The sequence below is a fragment of the Sprattus sprattus genome (assembly GCF_963457725.1).
Source record: "Sprattus sprattus genome assembly, chromosome: 8".
In the NCBI taxonomy this organism is placed as follows: domain Eukaryota; kingdom Metazoa; phylum Chordata; class Actinopteri; order Clupeiformes; family Clupeidae; genus Sprattus; species Sprattus sprattus.
In genome coordinates, this window is record NC_137927.1 from 7,095,899 (window position 1) to 7,112,946 (window position 17,048).

Genomic DNA, 17,048 nt, shown 5'->3' on the forward strand with positions numbered 1-17,048 from the left:
GTAACGCTAGAAGCAATTGAAATATCTTGTCAGACAAAAACCAAGCATGTAAGATTTCAATTTTTGCAGTGCAGTGTGACTGGTCAGTTCTTCTGATGTGTTTGTGTTTTGCATGACTTTGCGTGTTGGTAACAGAGTGCCCCCCCCCCCTCCCAGTGCTTTGATAAGGAAGATCTTCTGAGCAGCACAGACCAGTGCCGCTTTAACCTGTGAGTTTGTGTGCGTGTTCGTGTAAGTGAGTATGTCTTTGTGTGTGTGCAAGAGACAGAGTGTGAGTGAGAGTGTCTTTGTGTGCGTGTGGGTATGAGTGCCTGCATTTTTGTGTGACAAAGAGAGCATGAGTGACGGTGTCTTTGTGTGCGTGCATGAGTTTGAGTGAGTGTGTCCAACACCGCTTCAGAAACGACCACATCACACAGAGGCTGGTCTGGAGGCTCGCTTTATTTCACATCGAGGTTCACATTCAATCCCCAACCCACATTCTCTTCCTGCCTGCCTCACGGCGAGCACTCCAGGCTTTATCTCGAAGTCAGAAAGGGTAAATATGCAGCGCCTTTATCGGCTAAAATCACTTCACAAAGATCTGATGAACAGCGGTATTATTATTAACTAAAGATTAAAAAGTGTGTGTGGTGTATTATATGTTTGTCATGTCAGAAAGATTCTATCACCATATAAGTGTCTGCAGCGTGGAGATGACTTTGGTTGCATTCAGAGGAGGGAAGTCAGGCCTCCAGACCAGGCCACTGAAGGCAGGGGGAGATGGGGGGGCAGCACTGGGACACCGAGGCCTCTCCGGATAGGTTGTCTGGACGCAGGGGTCCCCCAAGAGAATTCTACGGCCAACCCCACCATTGGTTCTTCACCCCGGGGTTGCCCACCCAGTTTCCCCCTGACCGCAAGAGTGGCCCGGAAGCAAAGAAGAGGATGAACAGAGAGATACGGAGGAGAGATGCTGGTGATTAAACCCCAAACAAGAAAAGCACAGGAGAGCAGAGAGGAGGAGACGATGATGATGATGATGATTGTCATCGCGATGAAGGCTCCTCCCTCGTCAGGCAGATGCCACTGCAGGGGGGAAAAGTTATGATCAGTCCATAGCATCTTATTTTCACACTCTAGGAGGCTTCTGTTAAACTAAATAAACCAGTCTGCCTTTGTACACTTTTTACAGATTGTCTCCAGTCTGAGACTCAAATACTTTCTGTGTGCAGTCATGGAAACAGGGTAAGTTTTATGTGTGTGTGTGTGTGTGTGTGTGTGTGTGTGTGTGTGTGTGTGTGTGTGTGTGTGTGTGTGTGTGTGTGTGTGTGTGTGTGTGTGTGTGTGTGTGTGTGTGAGTGTGCGCACGGGTGTGTGTGTGTGTGCACGGGTGTGTGTGTGTGTGCACGGGTGTGTGCACGAGTGTGTGTGTGTGTGTGTGCGTGAGTGAGTGCACGAGTGAGTGCACGGGGGGGGGCTGGTTAGGTTGGTGGACACACACACCTCACTGGCAGGTGGGGTGGGTGAAGCGCTGGCGTGACCCAGGGACCTCAGTGCCGGTTTGGTCCACACACCAGCAGTAGCCGGTGCTGGTCCAGCACTGCAGGGGCCTGTAGTGGCCCTCCTCATCACACTGGGGCTTGTAGAAGCCTGGGTGCACAGGCCCAGCCGCCTCCAGGTTACACTTAGTATCCAGGGTAGAGGCTAGGGAACACACACACAACACAAGGTGAGATAAGACAAAACATCTGGTGGGACAAGGTGAGAAGAGATGAGGTGAAACTAAGTGAGGTGAGATTAGAGAGTCGTGGAACAGGGTTAGACCTTAGTATCCAAGGTGGAAGGAGACCAGAAGGTATGACAAGAAAGCAGAGACACATGGAAGAGGGGAATCAGTTAGTAGTGAAAAGAGAGGGAGAGAAAAAAGAGAGAAAGACAGAGCTATACTATGTGTGTGTCTGTGGTTTTTATTTGTTGTTGTCTTTGTTGTTTTGACTTGCACTACCACTCACCTCCAGCAGGGGTCGTCTCAGCGTCAGTCTTGATCGCACTCTGGAGCTTCTAAAAATCAAACAAACATTATGGGTAAGCAAGGGTCTCACACACAAACTCACACAGCATAGATTACACACACACACACACACACACACACACAGACACACACACACACACACACAGACACACAGACACACACAGCTATGCGTACCGTGAGGGGGATGTGGGGTGCTTGTGGAGCTTTCTCGTCAGCCTTAGAGAAGTCCTTCAGCAGTGGCATATTGAGAGGCACCTGCATCACACGGCCAGCACCACCAGAGACTGTGGGGACACGAACATGACAAGATTACACACACACACACACACATTCCAGCTATTCCAGTTTATCAGCATTATCTAACAGAGTTCAGTTTGCATTGTAGGTGTGCTATCAAGATGCTGTTTCTCTTTTCATTGGCGTCATGCATGTAGCGCTACTATTGCATTTAAATCTTTCTTAAATAGCTCACATCAAATTGAACTCACAGAAACACAGGAACAGACACAAAGAGAGGGAGAGACTGAAGAGAAGGAGGGATATGGACAGAAAGGAAGGAGATGGAGAGACTTAGGAGAAACACTTATGAGAACATTCTAGAAGAAGAGAGACTCATTCACAGAAGCCCCACAAAAAGTCCCTGTGAAGACTCATAGAGAAGAGTGATCTCTGTGTCTTTCCCCTGCCTTCACTCCTACAGCTCACTCTCTCTTCCTGTTTCTCTCGTCCTCAAACCCCCTCTATGTGTCCTCCTCCATAGGTCTCACTCTATGTGTCCTCCTCCATAGGTCTCACTCTATGTGTCCTCCTCCATAGGTCTCACTCTATGTGTCCTCCTCCATAGGTCTCACTCTATGTGTCCTCCTCCATAGGTCTCACTCTATGTGTCCTCCTCCATAGGTCTCACTCTATGTGTCCTCCTCCATAGGTCTCACTCTATGTGTCCTCCTCCATAGGTCTCACTCTATGTGTCCTCCTCACGCCACCCTCTATGTGGCTCCTCCTCTCCCCCATCTTCTCTCCTACCCTATCGATCACGTTTTCTCCTTTACAGGTTGCTGTCCTAACCCTTCCTCCCCTACCCCATCTCTTTCTCCATCTCCTACATTGAGAAGGCGGAGCTGTAGGACTCACCCACACTTTCTGATTACCATCGATAGCAGAGAGTGCCCTAAAAAATCCCCAGTCTTTGTGTTCTAATCACAGAACCACAGCCTTACTGGTGACCTCCCCAAGCTTAAAATCTATAAATAATATTTTAAGGTTTTTCTGTGATTTAAGAGCAGACTAAGAGCCGCCCAGTGACCTCTTGCAGTGGACTTTGTTTGAGGTGGTGGCACAGAGCTGTGTCCTCTCCAGACCAGTGGGGAAGCGGACAGGGGAGGGGAGGCCTCTGTGGGAGTCTCACTCATCTTCCATCTCATGTGAGATCCAACTACAGAGCTGGATTACAGGCAGCACTTACCAGTGACTTCTCCTTATCTGTTAGCCCTCCCCTAATCTGACCCGCCCTCTCCTAGTCTGACCAATCCCGTCCTCTCCTGTGTGTGCGCTTCTTGTGTGTATTGTTGTGTGTGTGTGTGTGTCTTTGTGTCTGTGTTTGTGTGTGCTGACCGCTGGTCCTCTGAGACAGCTCGCGGCGGAGTGTGTTGGTGCCCTCCTGCAGATCAGTCAGGTGCTGGCGCTGGTTGAGCAGGACATAGGTGGAGACCGCCTGCCCGGCCAGCAGAAGACATCCCAACAGGGTCAGCCCTGCCACCTTCAGGTTTCCTGATGATGACCGCCTACACACACACACACACACACACACACATAAGCACAGGTCAGTCACATTCCCCAGAGAAGCACTCTACCACTCCCCAAGCTACAGGCCACTCTAGTTTCTTTAACCCTCTGCTGTTCAGGCTTAGAGACTCGCACCGGAATCACTTAGTCAATACAAACCGCATACAGTAGCATACACTGGCATAGAGCATGGGGAACTATTCTTAATCAACACTGAATAGGTCACTGCACAGCTGTCAAACTTCCGCAAACACCATTAACCACAAGAACTTAACTCAACAGGAATCAGAAACTTTCTCTTCTGACAATCTCTTAAAATACATTATTGTATTCACGACAGACAGGATCCAAACTGATTTAAAAATGCATATATATCTGGACCGAATAAGGAATATGAGTCGACTTTAAATATGTTATTTATATAGTTTTCTTTAACGGACCAATGATGAATCTCCTCTGGTGTGACGTCATTAGGATCCAGGTAAAATACATTTTCATTTTCACCAAGGAACCAAACGTAGATTTGAAAACTTGATCGATGCTTTCGTTGACTAACAGTTTAAAAATACTTCCATTTGCGTTTATTCATTTTTCCCACATAAAGGGACATTAAAATGTCTCCCTTTCACTTTCACAATGAAAAATAAATTCAGGCTGGTTGGCATTCAGTTAGCTGCTACGCAGTTAGCAAACTCATTTAATCTCTTGAGGATTACTAAAGCAACATTAAATATGTGTGTTGAATAATATATACCTAATATAACGACTCAACCGGATGCAGATATCATCTACATTAATTATAGGCTGTAAATAATATGATCCAACTCAATAAATCAATAAATTCAATTTAAATATTTAAAGCGTCAGATCATTAAACTATAGTCTACATAGGCCTACGTTGCCTCCACGAAAACATAATCTTTTGACAATGAAACGGCAAACCCATCTCCAGTCCCTTAATTTATTTAAATGATAAATTAGGACCTCTTACCTCGGAGCAGGACCGACGGTCTCTGTGCTGGGCGCGCGGCCAATCAGTACCTCGTCCTGACTTGTGTTGTCGGCCATCCTGCAAGTGCGGTTGTGTGTTCAGCTGTGTCAAACTCAGACTCGAACTTGTGTCAAACTAAAGCTTCTGGGCTCAGGCTTGGAGTTAAAATACAGGTCGAGGAGGAGTTTAGACACTGGTCTGCTTCTGTATTTCTCTGTAAGGAACGGAAAGCCCCAGACCACTGGGACGTGCGAAGAACCAATCTTAGATTTAGTGATAGTAGAGTTAGACTCGAGCACTGATTGGCTGTGCCGATGCTTCATCATCAGTTGATGGCAAAAGCTGTACCTGAATGTGCACGGCACTTCTCAGTAGAAGGTGCGAAAAAAATAGTTACTTTTAGGGGCTCTCACATTTAGTATCATGATTAGGGGTCATATCTGAACTCTGTTTGTTTGGTCACAAGTGTTGTCACTATATTACAAATACTATTTATATGTTAAACTTCTCCAATGTCACTGCTGAACAGTGCAGTGATTAGGTAGTTATTTCTCTTAACCAATGTTAATCAAAGAAGGACTATGAAATTAAGCTTACAAAAAATACGTTTTGATGGAGAGAAGAAAATAATGATAAAGGACAGAATGAAAGAAACATGTGATGTGTGTGTGTGTGTGTGTGTGTGTGTGTGTGTGTGTGTGTGTGTGTGTGTGTGTGTGTGTGGTGTGTGTGCAGGGTGCAATTTGTTGGGGGGGGGGGGGGGGATTTACCCCTCCTCTGGTTTAAACAAAACAAAACAAAAATCCATGTATTTTATATATTTTAGTTTGCATTCAATGTTCAACTGTTCAAAATGTAACCTTATAGGGCCTACCATTAACTTGAAAAGAATTAGGCCGATTTATTGCTTGTTTTTTCATGATTTTTCGTGTGTGTGTGTGTGTGTGTGTGGTGTGTGTGCAGGGTGCAATTTGTTGGGGGAGGGGGGGGGATTTACCCCTCCTCTGGTTTAAACAAAACAAAACAAAAATCCATGTATTTTATATATTTTAGTTTGCATTCAATGTTCAACTGTTCAAAATGTAACCTTATAGGGCCTACCATTAACTTGAAAAGAATTAGGCCGATTTATTGCTTGTTTTTTCATGATTTTTCGTGTGTGTGTGTGTGTGTGTGTGTGTGTGTGTGTGTGTGTGTGAGAGAGAGAGAGTGTGTAGGTGTCTATGCGATGTGTGTATGTGCGTATCTGTCGGTATAGAGTGTTTGTGTGCATGTGATTTGTGATGTTGTGATGGCTATAAGATGTTTTCCTACATTCGTCCACAGATTTTGCACCATATACTGTAGTTCATAACAGCTCTGACTTCCGTATCCTTGTAAACAGCATGGACTCAGCATTGCATGTGTTAACTATTCTAAAAAGCCCTGAAAGTACAGGTGGACAAATTCACTCTCCTCTTCTCATGGAAACAGCACTGTCAGTCCACAAAGCCTGTTTGTTATTGGCCCTCCACAAATGGGTCTGTCTCTAATTGTTCCATTTGGTCTTGAACGTACAGGTGGACACATTCACTCTCCTCTTCTCCTGGAAACAGCACTGTCAGTCCACAAAGCCTGTATTTGATTGGTCCTCCCAGTTCAGAGACACAAAAGGATCTGTCAGTAATTGGTCCATTTGGTATTGTTATTCCCGAAGCCCGTTTCTGATTGGTCAGCAGTGCAGCAGCAGGCACGCTTCCTCCTGTGAGTGTTGGGGACTTTCCACAGAGGAAGCGCCCTGCATCCCTGACTGCCCACAGAACCACACAACACAGATTTCAGAGTAGTGAGCTGGCCTCGGCCTTCCATGAAATAGGGTCAAAGTGAAAGTGTAAGGTGAAAGGTCAGCGTGTCTGACCCCCATGTCCTGCCCATGGCCCAGTGAGACCCTGCTGTGTCAACCTATAAGGAGTCCGTCTTTAGGTAACTGTGTTAGGCAACATTTTGCTCTCAGCATGCGGTGATAAAATGGTGGTCTAAGCTGTTGTTTTGTTTTTGTTGTTGTTGTTTTGTGTGGTTCATGCACAACATGGTCAACTCTCACTGCAATAGAGTGCACTCTTTGCACTACTTTCCTCGTGGACATCAACACTGTCAGATTCAATGCACACTGTAATATAAGGCCAGATCTATCCTGGATCTGTAAACACCCCACTCCCTGTGAACATGTTCTCCCTATGTGTATTGTTTTATTGTGATTTATGTATGTATGTTTGTGAGTTAAGTGTATAAGCTACTGGTTGACCTAAATTTCCCTCAGAGTTAAAAAAGTGTCCATCTTTCTATCTATCTATCGATATACTAAGTTGTACAGAAATGTAATGGGTAATTGTTCCATATTCCACAAATGCAAAGTCTGTCAGTGGGGACGATGGACTCTACTAAATGATCACACTGTTTTGTGTGTAGACGGAAATACATCTGAATACAATCGTCTGCTAGGCGGAGATCCTGTTTTGTGACACCAGTGTGTCATGAACCCAAACGGAACAAGTTTTTATTTGTATTCACTTTCCTCACCCTCCAGCCCCAATGCTGATAACAGCCAAACTCCATTGCTGGTAGGGTAGGCCTTTCTGTTATACAGGCCACTAGTGCTCCACAGGAAGAAAGAACTTACTATATATTTATTATGGTCTGAGTGTTGCCTCATGCTTTGGTGCTTCACTTTTAGTGTGATTGTGTAAGCAACGTTGTCACTTCAGTTTCAATTATTTTCCTTTTCTTAACTTATTTTGCTGTAAGCCAGCAATATAGATGCCTGAGATCCAGACCTTATCGCATGATACCTAAACATGAACTTTCCACTCGTGAAATGGACGGGATGGGGGATGTTTACACGGAGGCAGCATGTTATGGACAGGTTTTGGAATAAATACTGCTGGGTAATCGGCCCAATAGTAGAGACGCAATGTTTTTTTGTTCTCGGAACTTGAGCCCCAGTAAGCCCTAGCCCCCACTGGCCTGATAGAGGAAACACGGCTTGTTTGAGGTCATCGCTTTTACAGTTCATACAGTGGCCAATGATAGGGACTACAACTCATTATCCCAATTTTCCTTTTAAATAATTCCTAGTTTTAAATTAAATGGACCTCACCTATTAATACTACTACTACTACACCCGAATAAAAGTGAAATTATTTGGGTAACACTTTATTTGAAGGGGTCTACATAAGGGTGACATGACACTGTCATAAGAATGACATGACACATGTCATACACATTAATGACATGTTATTTTTGTTCATGACTGGTTCATGACTGTTGTCATAATGTGTCATTCGGTGTTTGTACACACAGCTAACCCTAACCCTAACCCTAACCCTACAAACACCGAATGACACATTATGACAACAGTCATGAACCAGTCATGAACAAAAATAACGTGTCATTAATGTGTATGACATGTGTCATGTCATTCTTATTACAGTGTCATGTCACCCTTATGTAGACCCCTTCAAATAAAGTGTTACCATTATTTGTATGTTTTGATTATGTAACTTTGTAATTTCAACTCCAAAGTGTTAGTTTTTGGAGCAGTGGGCAACTAGTGTGAGCTTTGAATCTGGGTAGGGGGGAGAGACAACTCTAGATTGTGGTCAGTGGAACATTATGTTCCTTTAAGATCTTTTTCATGATGATACCTTTTTTAGGCGAAAATGTGTAACTCCTTAAATTAATCTATCTACGTGTATCATACATTGACTAACATATTTTACATAGTTATGCACTTGCTGCAGTACATACAGTATTTATGCTGTATAGATGTTAAGATTTAAGAGTGTTTGACATCCTCACTCTCAAACATGGCTGATCAGGATCCTCTCCACTCTCCATTCATCTCATTGTTGTGCTCCCCTCAGGAAGAGACTGTTTCCGTGCTGCTGGATGCTGGGAACACGTTCACGTTCCTCCCAGACGTTATGCAGGAGAGATGCTGATGCGTGTGTGCTGGATCCCACCCTCACTTCATTAGCTTCTGTACCACAGACTCCATCCAGCTCAAGGCCATGGATCACCACACTGATGGGTACTAGTAGTACCCTCTCCATACAGTGCCCTCCGCAAGTATTGGCACCCTTAAAGAATATGAGCTAAACAGGCTATTAAAAAATATGTCTTTGCTGTTTATCCTCTTGGTCTCCCGCTCAAAAAATTCACAAAAATCTTACCTTTTCATTGAAGTAAAATTATTGAAAGAAAAAAAAACTGTTGACCTTAAATACATATTTTTCCCCAAAACATGTGTGCCACAATTATTGGAAATGCTAGAAAAATCGTAAAATTAAAATCTAACTGTATTTTTCCAGTCATGAATTACTTTTTTAAGGTCACCTGTTTGATTAGGAACTCTTAAGAGATCAACCATGACTTCCTGTTCCACTGGCGTACAAATATGAGGTGACACAGGCCAAATTCAATTAGTCCTTCACCACTATGGGAAAGACCCAAAAACACAGTGACGATGTGCGATGAAAAGTTGTTGAGCTGCACAAATCAAGAAATGGACACACTATCATGGAAATAATTAAAGGCACCCAGTGCAACTTTCGAGGCTTAAAAATAAACATCCAATTTCTAGTCTTTTTTACACGTAGTAAGTTTCAATAACTCCATACCATTACATATCGACATTCAAGGAGCAAAAATGAGACGTCGTTGTGTGGTGAGAACTGATAGAAAATCGTAAACAACAACAAGCGCCGCCATTTTTTCCCCAAATCTTTATTTATTGGTGCCACCAATAAATAAAGCAGGATTCCAGTCAATGGAAAAATGGCCTCTCCCCACCGGTTATTGTTGTTGTTTACAATTTTCTATCAGTTCTCAACACACAATGACGTCTCATCTTTGCTCCTTGAATGTCGATATGTAATGGTATGGAGTTATTGAAACTTTCTACGTGTAAAAAAGACTAGAAATTGAATGTTTATTTTTCAAGTCTCAAGCCTATAAAGTTGCACTGGGTGCCTTTAAGAAGTTTAAAGCGACAGGAGATGTAAAGAATCAGCCTGGAAGAGGACGTGTGTACATTGACCCAACACACGGTGAGGAGGATGGTTCGACTGGCAAAAGAATCTCCATCAACAACAAACGAATGCGCTAACAGTTTGCCAAATATAAGTCAGACTATCAATGGGACCGAGTTACGTATATGGTCAGATGAGACCAAAATAAAGCTTTTTATTATAATGTACGGGTAAGTGTTAAAAAAAGAGGAGATCTCCTGGAGGTCGTCTGACCTTGTGTTCATCACTGACCTCTCCACTTCCCCCCTCTGTGATGTAGATTTGACTTGGGAGTATGGGGTTTCCCTGCTTTGAGATTCCTTCAAACAAACACTGAAACCACTTCTGCAAAAGGAATTTGTGACTCTGTAGCATTTCCATATCAAACACTTGTTTAAATCTATAACACAAGCAAGTGGATTGTTTCATTGGTAAAAGGTTTTAGTTTGAAAATTAAGATGCTGTTGTCAAGTTGTTGGAGTTTTTGTGTGTTGCACTTTTCCCCAACTTTCCCCCCAAAGGGACTGAATCATCTATGGAGGTTTTGGGTAACTGGATTCCACACAATGACTGGATAATTGAGTCCCAGGCAGTAGTTTCTGTTTCCACTTTTCCTTTTCTTTTTATTTTCAGTTTAGCAGCATTTGTTCATTTGCCAATAGTTCATCAAGCCATTAGTTCATGTGCCATTAGCTCATTTGCCATTAGCCATTGGGTAAAAACCGGCTGCCTCTCCAGACTTCGTAGACTCTCTGGTTTGCACAACACTCCAAAACCACAGCACAAGCAAGTTCTTTCCAGCGTTTGCTGTGCCGTTTCAAACTACTCTCTCCTACCTGCTTGGAGCTCAATTAGGCACCTGATATCTCTGCGTGTGTGTGATGTGATGTGTGTGTGATGTTGAACCTAATTAAATGTTTATTTAGCTGGTTAGTCTGCTCGCTCCCGAATTTAAGTGGAATTATGCAGTAATTGTATTTCAGGGTTAGGTTTAGGATTAGCAGTTTTACCTTAAAATAACAGCTTAAAAAATTGGGGCGCTACAATGACTTTTAATATGGAGAATCGCTTCCGTGCCATTGCCATACCAGGGTCTGTAGGCATATTACTGCGTTATGTAGGTTTGCCTGTAGCCGCCCGGTTTCTACTGTCTGCCGAACTAGTAAGTAGCCTATTTACCGTCCTGCTTTGTCTTGTGTTGCACTTGCTTGATGTTTAACTGTGTTAGGAGAGTTGTTGATTCACTAGTTTGTCATAGTGTCTAAGTAAGCACATTTCAAGAGGTTTCGCTAGTTTTAGAGATTAGCAATTGTTCCATTGTGCTGCTTTAAAGTGAAATAGTCACCACCACTTTTTTTGTCAGTTTTTCCCCCGTGTATTTTTTCTTAAAATCCCAAAGTGAAGTTTAAAACACAGTTTGACTCGACAGTTGTACAGTAAGTGTTGGATGGCTAGTGAACTAGAGCTACTCACTGGCTTCCGAACACACACATCCAAACACACACTCTGAAACAACACTAATCCAAGCACACACTCTGAGACACACCTCCAAACACACACTCTGAAAAACACACAATACAAAGACACACTCAGAGACCCACATCCAAACACACTCAGAAAAACACACATCCAAACACACACTCTGAAAAACACACAATACAAAGACACACTCAGAGACACACATCCAAACACACACAATACAAACACATACTCAGAGACACACACAGAAACACACACTCTGAAAAACACACCTGCAAACAGCACACCTCAGTGTTTAATCAGTAAACCATCAGGCTGAATCAGGAATCATGAGTTAATTCAAGCTCTAAAACAGATCTCTCCCTTTCCTCGTTTAGACACTACAGGCACTAATTTGACTCTTACATACATAATGACAGTACAGTACATGTGTGTGAAACTAAGCTTGTTTTCAGTGAAAGCCCCTAAATAAGAATAGGTAATGCAGCTGGTCTTTGCTTTAAAAAGGGAGAAATATTGGGCAATTATCATCGCTGATATTACAGATAAGTGCTCACATTTTCCTGTCCAGATGGTCTGGTCTTGCAGTGCAGTGCTGCCTCCTACTGGTTACACATCTTCATGAGATATTCTGCCCTGATGCAGTTCTACACTCTTCAAATATTGTAGCTTTGTCTTTTCCAGACAAACCAGAGAAACCTCCCCTGTGAAACCGTTAACCACATCACAAATGAAACCCTGCTGACATTACTCAAACTATGAGGACTTAAATGAAATGCATACATGGTTTGATTGAGCAATCCGCTCAGAACTGTCGGTATAATGCATATTGGGTGGAAAGCTGCAGATGGTGAAAGGCGGGAGGTCTGGGATCGAGGGTTACACCAATGATAAAGGTATTGCTGTCGGCCCAGACCAAAGGTCAACGTATCTGACCCACGGCCCAATAACCTGTCTGACCCACGGCCCAATAACCTGTCTGACCCACGGCCCAATAAGAGTCACCAAGAGTTACCAACACTATACAACATGCTTAAAAAATGTAACTGCACAATCTGCCCCAAACCTTTCTAGCAAAATCAATCACAGCTCCAAAGCGATGTTTTCCTTCTGAATGAGCCATTAAAGCACTTAAACTGAACCATGACTCCAGGAAGGAGACCAGACAAAAGATTATTCTCCACTGTCATTCACCAGTTTTGTCCTCCAAACTCACCTGAGAAACGACCACGTTCAACCCCAACCATAAGACTATCCATCGCTTTCAGGCTTAGAGTGATATTTGTTTTAAAAAAGTTAACGGCAACTCACATTACTGACTGTGAAGTTTCACAGTTTCTTCTCTAAGTGCCTCTGCCTCAAAATGGCTTTTACAATCTTGATCTTTGATCAGGTCTTGGCATAACCCCCATGATTGTCAGGTGAGATAAGAGCTCAACTTTACCAGTCTGGACTGTCATCACACTGCAAAGCTGCCCCCTACTGGTCATTCACCTGAGACGACGGACTTCTATAGTGTACAAACAGCTTTTGTCTTAAGGCCTTACAGGTGTCTAAGTTAGCGTATCACAGAACTTACAGCACTAATGAGAACACAATTCACTGCTCTCCATATGGAGAGACAGGTGATCTAAGAACAGGTGATATCCTGTAGAGGACACAGGTGATCTAAGAACAGGTGATATCCTGTAGAGGAGACAGGTGATCTATCCTATAGAGGAGACAGGTGATCTGAGAACAGGTGATACCCTATAGAGGAGACAGGTGATCTAAGAACAGGTGATATCCTGTAGAGGAGACAGGTGATCTAAGAACAGGTGATACCCTGTAGAGGAGACAGGTGATCAATCCTATAGAGGAGACAGGTGATCTGAGAACAGGTGATACCCTATAGAGGACACAGGTGAGCGTAGACATCATAGCCCTAGCAAGCTAATTGAGGTCTGAGACCTTGGTACAAATGATCTCAAAGCCAAAATCTCTTAAGGGGCCTAGACCTTTCCATGGTGCTCCTTTCCTTCGTTCAGTACTGTGCAAAACAAAAATAAATCTTGCTTAAAGCGTTGAAAAGACTGTTTCATCTTTAAATGTATGCCTTTTGCAGATCTTTCATCTTCTTCTCAATTAACTATTCACAGTGACGGACATTTTGACAAGGGGTGTCCACACACACACACACACACACACACACACACACACACACACATACACACACACACACACACACACAACCACCCCTAAACAACCTGGATATTTCTCATATTCACTCATACAGTTGAATATGATCACATCTTCACACAAAAAATGATAAGATATTTTATTAAGGTTAATGTGAGAGTAACCAAACACACATGAGGAGATCAGTGTTAAATCTCTCTGAGCTAAGGATGCCTCTGCCAGCTGATCTGAGACTAGGATCCTCTCCTCCAGCCCTGATCTGACCCATCATGAGAAAGAAACCAGGACTGACCTCAGAACAGCACATGGAGCCTCTACCAACAATACCCCTCGGTTTCCTGTTGTGACACAAGTATACTGTAAGACTGATCAGAGTCACTTTGGAGGACGAGGAATGGAGGAGTATGACAGGGGTTTTCAAGGGGAGAGGGCGGCGTGGGGCGGCGTTTACAAATTCGCACGCGCGTGCCGGCACATCAGTGGGAATTACTTTGTAGTCAGAATGGTGGTCCCTGGGACAAAACCAGTTGAAAACCCCTGGAGTATGTTCAAATGATTTCTTTAAATCTGGGAGTAATCTGGTGCTGGACACCCTCTGAGCCAATGGGGATTCACTTCATCTGCACCTCCTCTGGTGTCCTCCTCCTGCTGCGGTCATCTGAGGGAGAGGAGTGACATTAGTAACTTTATTTAGTCAATTAATTAACATGAATAACTTAATTTACTACACAGGAGGAACTTACAGCACTGTACCATCAACCTAAATACATAAACAGGTTAGAAGCAAGATGAAGGTGGAGGAAATTTTCTCTCAAACTCGTCCAATATTTTTGAATAGGGACAACTCAGTTGCCATTATCCCTTACTTATAGCACAAAGAAGCTAACACACCAACATCTCAACAGCAGTCTGCTCATAGGACCTAACAGCTCAAACAGCAGACTGCTCATAGGAGCTTACTCCCTAACGGCACTAATAAATGCCAGTGAGGCAAAACGCGTGTTGTGGCATGTAAAAAAAGCTACTAGGCTTTCAAGTCACTCGTCTTCATAACAGAACTGTGGAGGACATTTTTCCCCCAACACCTCAGTGGCCATTATCCCTTACATATAGCACAAAGGAGTTAACACACTACCAGCTCAAACAGCAGACTGCTCATAGGACTTTACTGCTCTAAAAGATCACAACAGTAACTTGTAACTTGTAACTTGTAACAGCACAATTGTAGTCTAAACTACAGTACATTAGTACATAGACATAGATTAGTACATAAACGCATACAATGACAACAAACAACCCATAGGAATATATATGGTATAGGGTCAAAGGGATATAGCCAACACAACCCATAGGAGTATACAGGAACTTTTGCTTAAGATATGTCTGTTGACCTGGAGTGTGTGTTCTCTTGTTCCGTGTGCATAGGCAACACCCTCCCACCAGCAGTGCTGTGAAGAAGATGATCCCTGCCAGCCACATACTGATGAACACTGGAGAGTAGACAGCAGCAGCTTAGGAAAGGAAGGAGATGAACATGAGTTTGATTTCAACATGGCTGTGGTGTCACCATTACAACCTCTAGTGGATTATGACTGAGTGGCATTGAGGATTATGAGGACATTGCCATGTGTTAGTGATCTCAGTGTCATTGTCAGCGTGTAGCTCTGATGTAGACACACACACAGTGTTGACAAGTTATTATGAACCCAACAGCAACTTACCAGAGCAGGTGTCCAGCAGCGGAGCTGAGGTGTGTGTGCTGCTGACGTGGTTCCAGGCGCTGCAGGAGAGGTTCCCAAGCACACACCCCCTCATCGAGAGAGTCTGGTTATCTGGACTGAGATCAGCAAAAGCTTCACTCAGAGGCCTCCCATCCAGAGCCCAGCTGTACTGAGAACTGTCCCCATTGGATGAACACCTCACCCTCCTCTCCCCATTGGCTGAGCAACTGATTGACAGGTCCACATCAGACACAGGGGCTGGAGGGGGAGAGTAAGACTCCAGTAAGGATATTGACATCGGACCTATATGGACCTATGTGAACCTATATGAACCAACCTCTTAACCTCACCATTCTTCAGTGTTTCACAGGTACATCCTGGATTGTTCAGTCTAGTATCACTTAAGATGCAAGATGAAGTGATTTACCTTCAATGATCAGCTGTACTGTGTGATCTCCCAATCTCCTCCCTGTTGTCTCCTCATAGATCTCCACTCTGTATGTTCCTGCGTCTCTCCTCTCTGCAGGGTTAATAATCAGGGTCCCATTATCAGGAACAAACTGCCACCTCTGGAGGTATGATGGGGTGTTGAACTCGTTATAGAACACTGTCTTGGAGCTTTTGGATGTAAAAACATTCTTATCTCCACTGTATAACTTCAGGTCATGTCCTGTGGTTTCCCTCAGCAACTGCAGACACACAGGTCCTCCCAGAGCCCCTTTACATGCAGCATCCTGAGTAGCATCACAGATTGGGTCCAGACCTGAACAGATGTAAACCTGTGTTACAGTAATGTACACTGAGAATAAACAGGTGAGGAATCTGCAACATGACAGAACATTGATAAGACATTAGCAGCATTAACGTGATCAATGTAAAGCGATGAAGAGTGAAACTAACCAGTGAATGTGCTGAGGCGCTATCACAATGAGTGAGTGAGTGAGTGAGTGAGTGAGTGAGTGAGTGAGTGAGTGAGTGAGTGAGTGAGTGAGTGAGTGAGTGAGTGAGTGAGTGAGTGAGTGAGTGAGTGAGTGAGTGAGTGAGTGAGTGAGTGAGTGAGTGAGTGAGTGAGTGAGTGAGTGAGTGAGTGAGTGAGTGAGTGAGTGAGTGAGTGAGTGAGTGAGTGAGTGAGTGAGTGAGTGTGTGTGTGTGTGTGTGTGTGTGTGTGTGTGTGTGTGTGTGTGTGTGTGTGTGTGTGTGTGTGTGTGTGTGTGTGTGTGTGTGTGTGTGTGTGTGTGTGTGTGTGTGTGCACAGATCGCAGGTAAGCTTGTTTTCTTCCCCTTGGCAAAACTCTTTATTCTGTGATGAATTGAGCAAGTGGTTTTAGGGTAACAGCCTCTAGTGGGTCAGCCTAAAAGTATACATTTGTTATTTTCCCTGGACAAGACTCTTTACAGCATAGCTATGTAATAAGCTTTAATATAGTTGTTTCGGAAGAAAATCTCCATCAAGTCATCCTAAACTTGTCAAACTCTGTCGTCCTCCTCTACTAATCTCAAGTGATAATATGTGACTGTTCATATTAACTAAGATGTGAGGTCCAAAAAACTTTCTGGCGAGAGCCCATGTTTTTTTACAGAATGCACACAGGTATAGTGGTATAAACAGCACGACAAAGTTAAGATAATCAGACAGAATTATTAAAAAAAGAAGAAAATTGAAATATATAGCTATAAATTAAAAAAGATCAGAAATATATTTGAAAATATGATCGATACACAAATACTAGAATACAAAGAAGTCCGCTTTTGACTCAACTACACAAATCCTTGAAGTAAGCAGCTAAATATTCTTTCACACATTTGGAAAGGCCAGTTTATCAAAAGGTGGT

The 17,048-nt window shown here is 43.5% G+C and overlaps 1 protein-coding gene across 1 annotated transcript; it reads right to left on the reverse strand.

Moving 5' to 3' along the window:
- Positions 1–423: 423 nt before the first annotated feature.
- Positions 424–4,977, reverse strand: cd74a (CD74 molecule, major histocompatibility complex, class II invariant chain a). The gene is made up of 6 exons (XM_080843471.1): positions 4,791–4,977; positions 3,629–3,798; positions 2,189–2,298; positions 1,995–2,043; positions 1,486–1,686; positions 424–1,068 (listed from the first exon to the last, which is right to left on the reverse strand). Exons 1-5 carry the CDS (start codon positions 4,865–4,867, stop codon positions 1,487–1,489), a joined length of 606 nt encoding a protein of 201 aa, XP_080699597.1. The 5' UTR covers positions 4,868–4,977; the 3' UTR covers positions 424–1,068; position 1,486.
- Between the last annotated feature and the right edge of the window lie 12,071 nt (positions 4,978–17,048).